Source organism: Mya arenaria, chromosome 8 (assembly GCF_026914265.1).
Source record: "Mya arenaria isolate MELC-2E11 chromosome 8, ASM2691426v1".
Lineage (NCBI taxonomy): Eukaryota > Metazoa > Mollusca > Bivalvia > Myida > Myidae > Mya > Mya arenaria.
This window is the reverse complement of record NC_069129.1, coordinates 55958156-55970183: the sequence shown is the minus strand read 5'-3', so window position 1 is coordinate 55970183 and position 12028 is coordinate 55958156. Positions and strand designations below refer to the sequence as shown.

Below are 12028 nucleotides of genomic sequence, written 5' to 3'. Positions count from 1 at the left end.
ACTGTATTTAATTTTTACGCTTTTTATAAGGGGTCACATGACTATCACGTGATGGGTTGCGATATTCACTTAAAGATTTATTTCAACATTATTGTTGTCTGCTCCCATCGATAAGTGTTGTCTGCTTATCAAAATAAATTCGCCGATATTTGACTCATATCGTGACAGTAAGAAACTAAACAGAACTATATTAAGTTGAAAATGTAACAAGTTTTATGTTAAGAATTGACCAAAAAAAACGTCCAGGTTCATATTTATCAAAAAAGCGAAATAGATCAGTAAATCGATCGTCAAATAATTCGGATACTACATTTCGGATGATAGATTCATATTTTAGATCTATATAAAAAGAGACGAGTGTTGACCAACTATTGTATGCCCCTTGATAACATTATCCCCATTTTTTCATAAAGGATTACTTAATATTGGTTAAAGGTTGTAATTATGAATGTCGTCCCTCCTCAGTTACTAGCAACATTAATGCACATTTAGGGAACTTTTGGATAATATTATATTTGGATATTCATTTTGTTCCCTAAATGCCACAAGTCAGCTGAGCAGTACCAATGTAAAATATATTCTTCAACTATTACTCCACATTACTTAACACTTCACTGTTAAATTAAGACACAAAAGTTACACTTTAATTATTTTAGCCAATACCTTTTACTTATTACACTTAAGTGTTTTATGAAACACAAATAATTAGTTTATTTAGACCACTTCTGTCAATAAACCATCACCATTTTGAAACCATCTAGCAGGTGCCTGTTATCTTTCTGCTCAATATACTTAGCGCTGGAATCTGTCATACTTGGCTAGGAAAACAACAAGTGGGTTATGGACGCGTAGAGTCGCCAAATCAAAAATCGGTTAAGACTCTGAAGCGGCTGTTTATATGGACTACCTAGTCCCTGGCTTTGATTTTGGGATTGCAAACTATAACCTTTTATCCTTAATTTCAGTATTAAACTATACTATCAGTATAATACCGACATATAGATTAAAGGAAAGAATGGTAGTTATACAATTGTTGTCACCTTCACACATGTCAGAGCAACATGGTACATGTAAATGCAAGAATTTCATTTCAATCACTTTTACATGTACATGAAAAAGAAACACCGATGCATTTTGTGAAACCACTAACCGAGCATCATTGAGCTGCATGCACAGAATGAAATATAAACAAACAATCACATTAAATTAAAAAAAAAACATTCATGCTTTTCCAAAACAGAAACTAAATCCAAAAACAAGCTGACATTCAAAGTTCAGCCGGCTTACCGGGGTTGATATAAGATATATTAAAAATTCAATTTATATATTAATGGATATGTTTACTAATATATATATACTTTTTGTGTCGCCTGAAAAGACGACATATAGGCGTCCGCGTCACATTTTCGCTTGTCCGGGGTATATCTCCTAAACTATTAGTGGTATCAACTTGAAACTTCATATGTAGATAGATCTAATTGAGGGCAAGTGCAGTGCACAAGAACTGTTACTCTTGCTTCCATATTTTTAGAGTTATTGCCCTTTGTTATTTTTCATGCTTAAAGTTTTGTCCGGGGCATATCTTGTAGAATATAAGAGTTATCAACTTGAAACTTCATATGTAGATAGATCTCATGGAGGGCAAGTGCATTGCACAATAACAGTAACTCTTGCTTTCTTAGTTTTAAAATTATTGCCCTTTGTTAATTTTCATGCTTAAAGTTTTGTCCGGGGCATATCTTGAAGAATATAAGAGGTATCAACTTGAAACTTCATAGCTATATAGATCTCATTAAGGGCAAGTGCAGTGCACATTAACAGTAACTCTTGCTTTCTTAGTTTTAAAGTTATTGCCCTTTGTTAATTTTCATGCTTAAAGTTTTGTCCGGGGCATATCTTGAAGAATATAAGAGGTATCAACTTGAAACTTCATAGCTAGATATATCTCATTGAGGGCAAGTGCAGTGCACAATAACAGTAACTCTTGCTTTCTTAGTTTTAAAGTTTTGTCCGGGGCATATCTTGAAGAATATAAGAGGTATCAACTTGAAACTTCATAGCTAGATAGATCTCATTGAGGGCAAGTGCAGTGCACAAGAACTGTTACTCTTGCTGCCATATTTTTAGAGTTATTGCCCTTTGTTTATTTTCTTGCTTAGGTTTTGTCCGTGGCATATCTCGTAAACTATAGGAGGTTTCAACCTGAAACTTATTCCGTCGGTATATCTGATTGTGGGTTCAAATGCCACCTAGACTTGAAAGTTAAATGGCAACATCATTGTCTATAAATGAATAAAATGCCCATCTAACAGCTATTATGTCGACAGTAAATAATTCGTCAGGCGACACATCCGACTCGCGGAGTTCTAGTTGTATTTATAAATGATGATTTAGATTATGTCAATATTATTATACAAATTCAACTCGAATTTGTTTCTTCAACATATAAGTATAATCTAGTGTGTCAGCGAAGCATTAATTAAACAAACAAGAAAAACAAAAAAGGGACGGCAAAATTTATTAACATTTTTAGTACACACACTGCTTAAGAGTGGGACTTAAGAGCATCTCCAATGAGTTATTCAAATTGATTATTTTCAAAAATGAAACACAGACAAAAATCGTCATCAACAAGGAAGATGTTTTCAGACTTTTAATAAAAAATGATTGTAAAATGCGCATTCTTTTAATCATTCTTTTGTTAAATCTATATCCATACGTCAGTATTATACCGATAATTTGGTATACTACAGAAATGTAAGATATACCCCAAACTGTTTAACCGGCTTAGTGTTGGAAATATACTTTCCCTACTAACCACTGTATTGAGGACCAAGTGGATGTGTAATGAGTCATGTAATTTTTTGGCAGGAAGGTGCTCACCACAGTGTTTCCAGTGTGGTTTGCCTGGTGATAATTTGTGTTTATTTTAAGGGGTTTTATTACTAGATATTGAAATTGGCATTAGAAGGTAAAAATATGTATATGACAGTTCCTAAAGAACCAGAACATGCGTAACAAAATTGTTGATATAAAACATGATGCTGATGTGACAATATATAACAAAGATTCAAATCATTAGCCTTATTTTCAGTACTTACATTAAGGCATTAGCTGTACAAAGAGAGGTTAATAAACAGAAAGTGCATGTCTAAGAAAATACCGGTACACCGAAAATCAATATTTTATGCATTGTTTATTAAAATAGTTACATAATAATCTGCATACTCCAAAGAATGTTCTTCCGCCAAGGTTTCTCAAAAAAATTACACATGTATACAAATCGTAAGAAAATATGTTTCTATACAAACTGATCTATGACAAACATGGCTTCGACATGTACCAAGCTTTCTTGATAATTATTTGTATCCAGTATAAAGAGAAATTACATAAAAAGTAAGTTTGAATTTAATTTGTAAAAAATCCTTTTCTCTTTTATAGTCCTGAAAGTTGAATTTTTTATATCAACATATATATATCACAATCAATCAATTGTGTTAGTAACACAATTGAAAATTAATTACAGCTGTGGTGTTGCATGATTGGTTGATTGACATTATCACATGATGCTATCAATTTATCCTTAACAGGTCAACATATTCACCACATTTGTTTAAGTCCTGGTGGCCATGTGGACTAGCCAGCTGTTTTCTATTTTTTTCTTGACTTTACCGGCGTGGGTTCAAACCCCACTGAAACCAAATATTTTTTATGTTCTGACTGTATTTTTTTTCTGTAATTTGGATATCATTGATATCATAGAGTAAAAAAGAATGAGAAAATAAGAAATAAGTGTTTTAGATGCATTACCAGATCAATGCACAATGATTCATTAGATACAAAACTATATCTATTTGGGGAAAAACAAAACATTGGACTTGCTGTCCTATCAGTGCTACAAAAAGAATGTTAAAAAATATGAGGACATACAATTATTTGGTGAGACAAAAATGTTTAGGTATTAGGTTTTTTATTAAGTGATTTGTTATAGGTCAAAACACAAACATGTCAAGGAAATCAAGTTTATCATTCTCTGCATTATCTATTTGTCTACATAGTCTATTTAGTCAAGCTTAGTCTTGTAATATTTTTGAAAGCATTTTGCCTGAATACTATGACTTTGTTGTCTTAATTAATAGTCATATCACTCCCAAATTTGTTGTAATGTCATAGACTGCCAACATAAATGTTAAACTACTTGTAAACAACTTATATTATATGGAGTACATGAAACTCAAGTGTCCACTTAAGGCTACTATATGATTGTTGTTCTTTACCAAAATCCGGAATATGACTTAATTTTAAAGTAGAATTTGGAATACATGTAGGATACAGTATACCGGTAAACACTGGTGTTGAAAAAACGTCCCAACCCTGCTTCATTTTCATATGTTTTATTCAAATCATGTAATTTCTTACATAAATCAGTTATAACCTTCACATGGAAAGGTGAAATAAGATGAATGTGTAGGCCCGGCATGGTAGGGGCCAAGGAAAAGTTCTATTTAAGGAAGGTCATACGAGATTTCTGGCATAACATATTTTATGGTCCTTGGTGAAGGCTATTCCAGTAAAACATATAACCTATGTGGGGAAGGCATTTATTTAAATAGTATATGGGTGGGTGTCTTTTTTTGCTAATTTGGATCCCGCAAGGGAAAATTTGTTTCTGTAGGGGTTTGGTATATTTTAAAAGTGCCTTCCCCCCGGGGTTTATATGTTTAAATGGGATAGCTCTGAACTACAATCCAGCAAAAGCAAGAATTTATAGTGGTTATATAATAATGTATTTATCACACATACTGGAATAAATAACAATTAAAATTGTTTTTCCCACAGTATCACTAAATTTAATAGAACTATTTCACTAAACTAAATTTCACATTATTTGTTTCTCTTTTTAGAGTATTTCTGAGCCATGGGAATAATCAGTAAAATCCGAAAACCTTCAAAGAACCACTTTATTCTGGTGCTACTGTGTGCAGTGATTGGCTACCTATTGAGGTCACATGACAGTTATGAACTCCGCCCTGTTTGGAGAAAGAGAGCAGAGTATCATCACTTTCAAAACAAGAAGTATCCCATGAAAGATGAACAGCTGCCGGTTCCAATCATAACTGACCTTGACAGTGATGGTATCAATGAAATTATACTCATAACTAACGACCTTAAACTGAGTGTGATGACCTTGCCAGATCCCGTCAAGGACGAGGAGGACAAAACTCTGCCACATGTGGTGGTTAAACACAAGGTTGTGCTACCCCAGGCTGCGGACGGGGGTCAGGACAAGCCCTCAGGTTGGCCGGTTTCCATGGTGACAGGCTTCACTGTGCCCTATCAGTCCATGCTGCAGGTCCGGCAACAGGTACAAGTCTTAGTCTTACATGTACATAACATACACAAACATACTTATAAATTAAAATTATTGTAAACAGAACAGAAACTGTTTATCATAAAACATAATGTGTATGCACAACTTCTTAACAAAAGGCTTGTGTCGAATCTAAATGAAGCTCCTTATAGGGGAGATTTTTTATCAATTTCAATGAAAATAAAACCCCCCAACTCATTTAGAGTATTTACTTTTGCCTATCTTTTCCTTATAAATTGAATAATTCGCAACATTTTCCCCAAATTTGTATTAAGTAATTTACTGATGTTCAAATGGTAAAATATGTTGACTATTATAGGGTGAAATTTGATTGGTTTTTTTCAGTCTATAGTGATAGTGACCAATACATGGTGGGTGTTCTGTTACTCGTCGGACTTGGAACTCATGTGGCAGAAACAACTACTCGACTTTAAGGTAAGGGTTATGTGATCATCTGTTTTGAGCCAAATTGATGATTGAAATGATTTACAAGTACCATTACATATATACGTCATACTGTATATAACTATATATGGGATCTCTCGTAAATCGTCATATAATACTTAATTGATTTAATGAGTTCAGGAAATATGTTAGTAAACAAGCCTTTGACAAGCTAACTAAGATATTTCCTGTATAAAATTGTGTCAGAATCATAAATAAATAACAAAAAAGACTTACCTGTTTCACCTTGGCTGAGGATCAGCCGTATATCACAAACTGATAAAGGAATGATATTTCCTGCACTTCATGCATTGAAGAAATGTAATACCCCAAAGAATTTTAAACAAAATATGTCAGATTATTTTAATTCAGTTTTAATATAAGTTTAATGAATTTTGTGATGAAATAAAGAAAGAATCACCGCATAAACACTATTGTCTTGAACAAGATTTTCCCTTTTTTTAAATGGTGACATCACACTGATAAAATGACATCATCAACATTTTTCAATACATTCATGACAACATTTCATGTTTAGATACAAAAGGTTTTGAAGGTTGGAAAAAAATCATGAAGTCAAGAGAAAATATCATGTATTGTCTTATATGAATTAAATGAAAAAATAACTGCTTTATCAAATAAATCTTAATTGTAAAACAAAATGAGAAATTAACGTAGGACCTGCTCGAATATTACTAATAAAGCAATAATTGTTTCCAATTAAATTGTTAACAAACTTGCTTAGTATCAGTGATATTGATATACGAGTTATGTGTAATTCAGTAAAATAAGTGATGGTTATATTTAATTAGAAAGAAGGTTAAGTGTGTGATAAATTTATATATCAAAATGTTTCACATTTCAAATTTGCTTCACATGTTCATTGTGAACACATTTTGTGCTAGTCACTGAGGTTTGATCCATGTATCACGTAACGACCAGGACGAGAGTGGTCTAGTGGTATAGGTGTCGTCCTTTTACCAAAGAAGTTGTAGGTTCAATTCCCACCAATGGTATCTTCTTCATGCCTATCAAAATGGACACCAGTGCTGGTTTTTACTCAGGAAAACAACTTGAATATGATTCTTTAAGCTGTCAGCTTTCGTCACAATCAAGCTAAAAGAAATTAGTTAAAACTAAAATAACTTGGACGATGGTTGGCGCATTTTCAGTCATCAACTCTACACTTTGATTAACAAGTTTGAATTCTTATCATTTTACTCGGCCTAAGAAATAGTCATGCTGCGTAATATTAAGATTTTCATCAAGCATAGCAAATTTTGTCCCAGTGCATGGATAGTGGACTTGTGCTTAGTTTGCACCTTACATCTTCTGCATTTCTAATCTATGAGACTATTTTGACGTATGTATTTTGATGTGGTCAGGAGCAGTTTGCGAATTACTATGTGAAGTCGATGGGCACACTGGTGACCTCCCACTCAGTGAAAAAGTCAGATGATGGGCTGATTATCGTCGGGGGCAGTTACGCACATAAACAACACCTGGAGGAGACAAAACCAGAACCGGAACCAGAACAAGAAACAAACGGGTACCTGACGTTCTGTACAGACACATCTTTTATACCAGCATTACAATGCTACTGACATGACTATTAAGGATGTTGCCATAACTCAACATTATCACGTGATATCGCTTTGAATTCAATCACCCATGTATCACATATGCTCTTGTACACTTTGACCTTGAGGGTGAGGGAGGTCTAGTGGTAAAGGGGTCAGCCTCTCACTCAAAAGGTTGTGAGTTGTGGCTGCTTACAAGATGTTTTTGCCTGTATGTTTTGTAGAAAAGAACTTTTACAAATGTATATCTATTAAATTGTGTACATATATATCTTGCCTCCAATTTGAATGAAATTTGTTAATACAAAAAATCAGAGCCATAACTGGGTTATTGCAACTTATTGCCCCAACACATTGGCTTCCGCTGGTTATCACAGCGTCTGGTTATACTTTGGAAGGTTACTTGACTGTTGGGGTACTTCCAGGTTGGCCACTATGTTATTGAAACAATGCAAATATCAGCAAGGGCTAGTTTCAAGCAATTTTCTTTTTTGGGGGGGATACTTTTTTGTTGGTTTAATAACAACAGAAAATGATTATTTTCTTTTGTAGTACGGAGACTGATGAAAGCCCGGACCATACGGAGCACACAGTAGAGGAGACGACATACACCCACTTCTCCACGTTTGCCTTGGCTGGGCGGGACGGCTCCACCCGCTGGCACCACCTCCCTGGAGAGTTCGGGGAACAAGAAACAAGGAAAGAGGTACACATACATTACCGAATGTATATTGATTCTCACATTGTCAGTTTGGAGTTGGAAGGAAATTTTGTCTTAATTAGTGAATATTTTCATTGGAGTCACAACGTGTCAGTTAATCTGTGTATGTGGCGCAAATATCTCTCACAGTTTCAGCCAGACAGTTCTGGTTTCAGACAGTCCTGAAATATGATCCCTATGAAATGTATTACATACAGTGTCGTCATTTGTGGCCAATTGATTCAAGAGCTTTTGCCCTTTAAATGGGCCCTGTCAACTTTTTTATGTAATCAATTTAAAACTTCCCTAAGAAATTTGTAAATCCTACGATGGTGATAAGTTAAGATATTAAATAGATTTTTTTAATATTATGAAATAATCTCCATAAATAAGAAAGTAAAATTCTGGCAGCAAGGATCGAACACATGTCCTCTGCACTCATGCTGGACATAGTAACTTGGATTGAACTATTTCACAATTTAGAAGAGATTGTTTTGAAACTTGGAACACATGATCACTATGAACTAGTGCCCAACATTTAGTTTGTTATCCATGTCCTATTTGTCTTATGTGCCCTTAAAGTTAAATTTTACACTTAAAGCTATAAAGTGTTGTAAAGTGAACTACTTCCAATATCAAGAAGGATTTGTTTCGAAAAAACAACCTTTTTATTTTCTACCTCAAAATATAACAGAATCAATGTGACATTCCTGGGTAGTCATCACTCCTGTGGTAGCTGTAGGTATTAACCTGGTTTTTACATACATGTACATCATTGTTTGTGCAGGCGGCCTCAAACTTAACTATGAAACTGAATACCTTTTGTTAGAGGTGACAGATCTTAACCAAACTTTGTATATAGGAAGAGTTTATGGAGACCTTTCATGGGATTGTGTTTGGGGTCCCTGGGGTCAAGGTCAAGGTCACTGTTACTAAAAATAGAAAAACAGTTGAAACTGAATAACCTTCAGTAGCGTCGACATATCTTGACCAAACTTTGTATATAGGAAAAGTTTATGGAGACCTTTCATAGGAATGCGTTTGGGGGCCCTTGGGTCTAGGTGAAGGTGATTGTTTCTAAAGATAGAAAAACAGTTGAAACTGAATTAATTTAGTTAGAGTTGACACATCTTGAGAGTGTAGGCCTTTCATGGAATTGCATTTGGGGCCCCTTGGGTTATGGTCAAGATCACTGTCACTTAAAATAAAACAAAAAAAGGATTGAAACTGAAAACTTTAGAGCTGACATATCTTTACCCAATTTTTTATGGGATTGCATTGGGGGCCCCAAGGGTCAAGGCCATTGTTACTAAAAATAGGAAATGGTTTGTACTTAATATCTTTTGTTAGGGTTGACATATCTTGACTAAACTTGGTATTAAGGAAGAGTTTATAGAGAGGTTTCATTGGGTTGCGTTTGGGCTCCTGGGGTCAAGGTCAGTGTTTAAACTGAATCTCACAATGAAAGCTGAAGTTCTGTCAATCATTGAAAACCTGGTTTCGTTGCATTGCGGTATTTCTTGTGTGTTTCTGTATAGACTCATGTGGATGTAAGGTATACTTTGTATAGTGAATATCTTGCCTGAAATCGAGTGATACAGGATGTACATTGTGTACATCCCCAATAGTTTCTGCCACATTTCCTAAGCTAAATTGTATACTTATCTCCCAAAAATATAAGTTGATGATTACATCAAAAAAATCAGAATAGAATTGGGTCCCCATACCTTTTTACATGGAAGTGTTGATGTAATCTCAAAGAAACTAATCTCCATAACTGCATAAGTCTATTTTTAAGGCATTTAATTGGAATTCCTCATTTTAGTCAAATGGCACATCCTTTCAATGAAAAATGGCCGAGAGCCTCTTCTAAAAATGGTAAAAACCCAATGCTAAGCTCTGGGACTTATACTCGTGCGTGTTGCATAATCAGATCACTATGACTAGACAGGTTTCAAGAAATGGAATTGACGATAAACATGACAATAAATAGTGTGGCTTAATTCTGGGTCAATGTAACTTTCAAGGGTCAATAAAACTATCAATATACATTTCAAAACCAATTTATTATTGAATAAGGCCTTTAAAACTTTTATTGTATTTAAACAGGATAGAAATAAAAAGATGATAATACATACATTAACCAACACAATTTGTTTTTGATGATACTAAATTTGGACAAATGTTTTTAATAATACCAAATCAGATTATTTGTTTTTGATAATATGAAATCAAGATATTTGCAGGAAAATTCTAAATCAGAATGTTTATTTTTGATGATAATGAAGAACTTAATTTGATTTTAATAATATTTAATCATTTCATGAGATATAATATGATACAGGGGTAAATTTAAAAAAAAAGTCTTACAATTACAAATAATTATTAATAATGAATTATTTCGACAAACACATACTTGTTAATTTCACACCCTTTCTGTGTGTTCTTGTACATTAGCAAATGTATTTTGACAGTCATATATAAAGTAAACTCTAGATTAACATACATATTATAATGAATTGAATTGAATTAAACATAGTTTGAAAATGATTTACACACTAAAGCAGTTACAGTTAAAATATAAAATATTACTGGTTTGCATCTAATTTCATTCCATTACTTCATCCACTGTTGCCAAATTTTGTTGACTTTCTGACTATCTCTCTACTGGAGTTCCATCACCAGAATGTCATTTTGGTGTCCAACCACAATCAGTCTGCCAGTGTTGTTGCTGTACCAAACTGCCTTTTGATGGTAAATGCCCTCTCCATTCTTGACCAGTGTTGCCAGCTTCTTCCTAGCTTCCTGGTCAATCTGCACCACAGTGTTGGAGACCCATGAACACACAAACACATGACCTTCCTCACTCACATGTACACCATGTGGCCCACTAACTTCTTCATCTTGCAGTGTGGCTAGAATGCTGCCATTGATGTCAATTGTAATGATCTTGTGCATGGAAAAATCACAGATGTGGATTGTTTTGCCATCTTTGGTCAAAGCAAATTGAGCCACTGTCTGGGCTGGTGATTTGACTTTATATATTGTCTTGACTTGCTTTCCAGATGTAGTGTAGAGATACAGGGCAGTCATGGAGCCCACATACAGCATGTCCCTATGGTGCCTGATTGAATTACAGTCATGGTTAACTGAAATCTTCCTTGTTATCTTGATAGTGCCAGCTGACACGTTGAGGAAGTGAACCTCATGTCTGACAGGATTAGTACAGTTTATTGCTACTGCCACCTGATTACCAGTCACATGACAGATGTCTTGAGGCTTTGTAGGAACATCACAGTGGGCTATTACCTTATACTTCATGTTCAATATCTTCACGCTGCTATTCTTGTTATCTACAATAACAGTCTCTCCTGATGGAAGTTCTGTAATACCCATAATATCACAGGTAAATGTATCTGGCTTGATGTTGACATTGAAGGTTGACTTTTTTTTAACCTTAAAAACCCTTAACTTATCAGGCAATGGCCTGATATGTTCAGAAGACTTCTTGTCAGACTTTTGATGGCCACTCTGTGTTTCCCGATATCCCTGGATCTTGCCTAATGTTTGCATATCAGACAGCAGTTGTGTAACTCTAGTATCAGGCAGGAAAGTGACAGTCAGTTCAGGTTTTGTAGACATCTCCTGGAGCAGGCTGTTGGCCTCTTCCATCTTCTCTTCACACTTCCTGAAGCCAATGTAGACACTTGACTCATTTTTCTTTCCCTGGGCTTGGATGGTTTCCAGCAAGGCTTTGAGCAGGTTATGTATGTTTGAGCAGGAGTCAATGTCCTTCTGTAGTGTGTCATCCAGGTCAGTCAGGAGGCTGTCCATCTGTTCCACTGTCCTCTTCTCCAGCTCATCCAGCAGCTGGTTCAGTTTCTTCCTCAGGTCTGTGCTCTTTCTCAGCATGGACTTGCCACAAGTCTTCAA

The 12028-nt window shown here is 34.8% G+C and overlaps 1 protein-coding gene across 1 annotated transcript in view; it reads left to right on the top strand.

Moving 5' to 3' along the window:
• The first annotated feature begins 60 nt into the window (after positions 1-60).
• LOC128243431 (uncharacterized) overlaps positions 61-12028 on the top strand; it is a 34490-nt gene continuing 22522 nt past the window's right edge. Inside the window, exons 1-5 of the mRNA XM_052961217.1 lie at positions 61-167; positions 4905-5365; positions 5717-5806; positions 7201-7364; positions 7948-8101. Of these exons, the coding sequence (XP_052817177.1) occupies positions 4919-5365; positions 5717-5806; positions 7201-7364; positions 7948-8101 (855 nt within the window). The 5' untranslated portion in view covers positions 61-167; positions 4905-4918. The remainder of the gene's footprint in view (positions 168-4904; positions 5366-5716; positions 5807-7200; positions 7365-7947; positions 8102-12028) is intronic.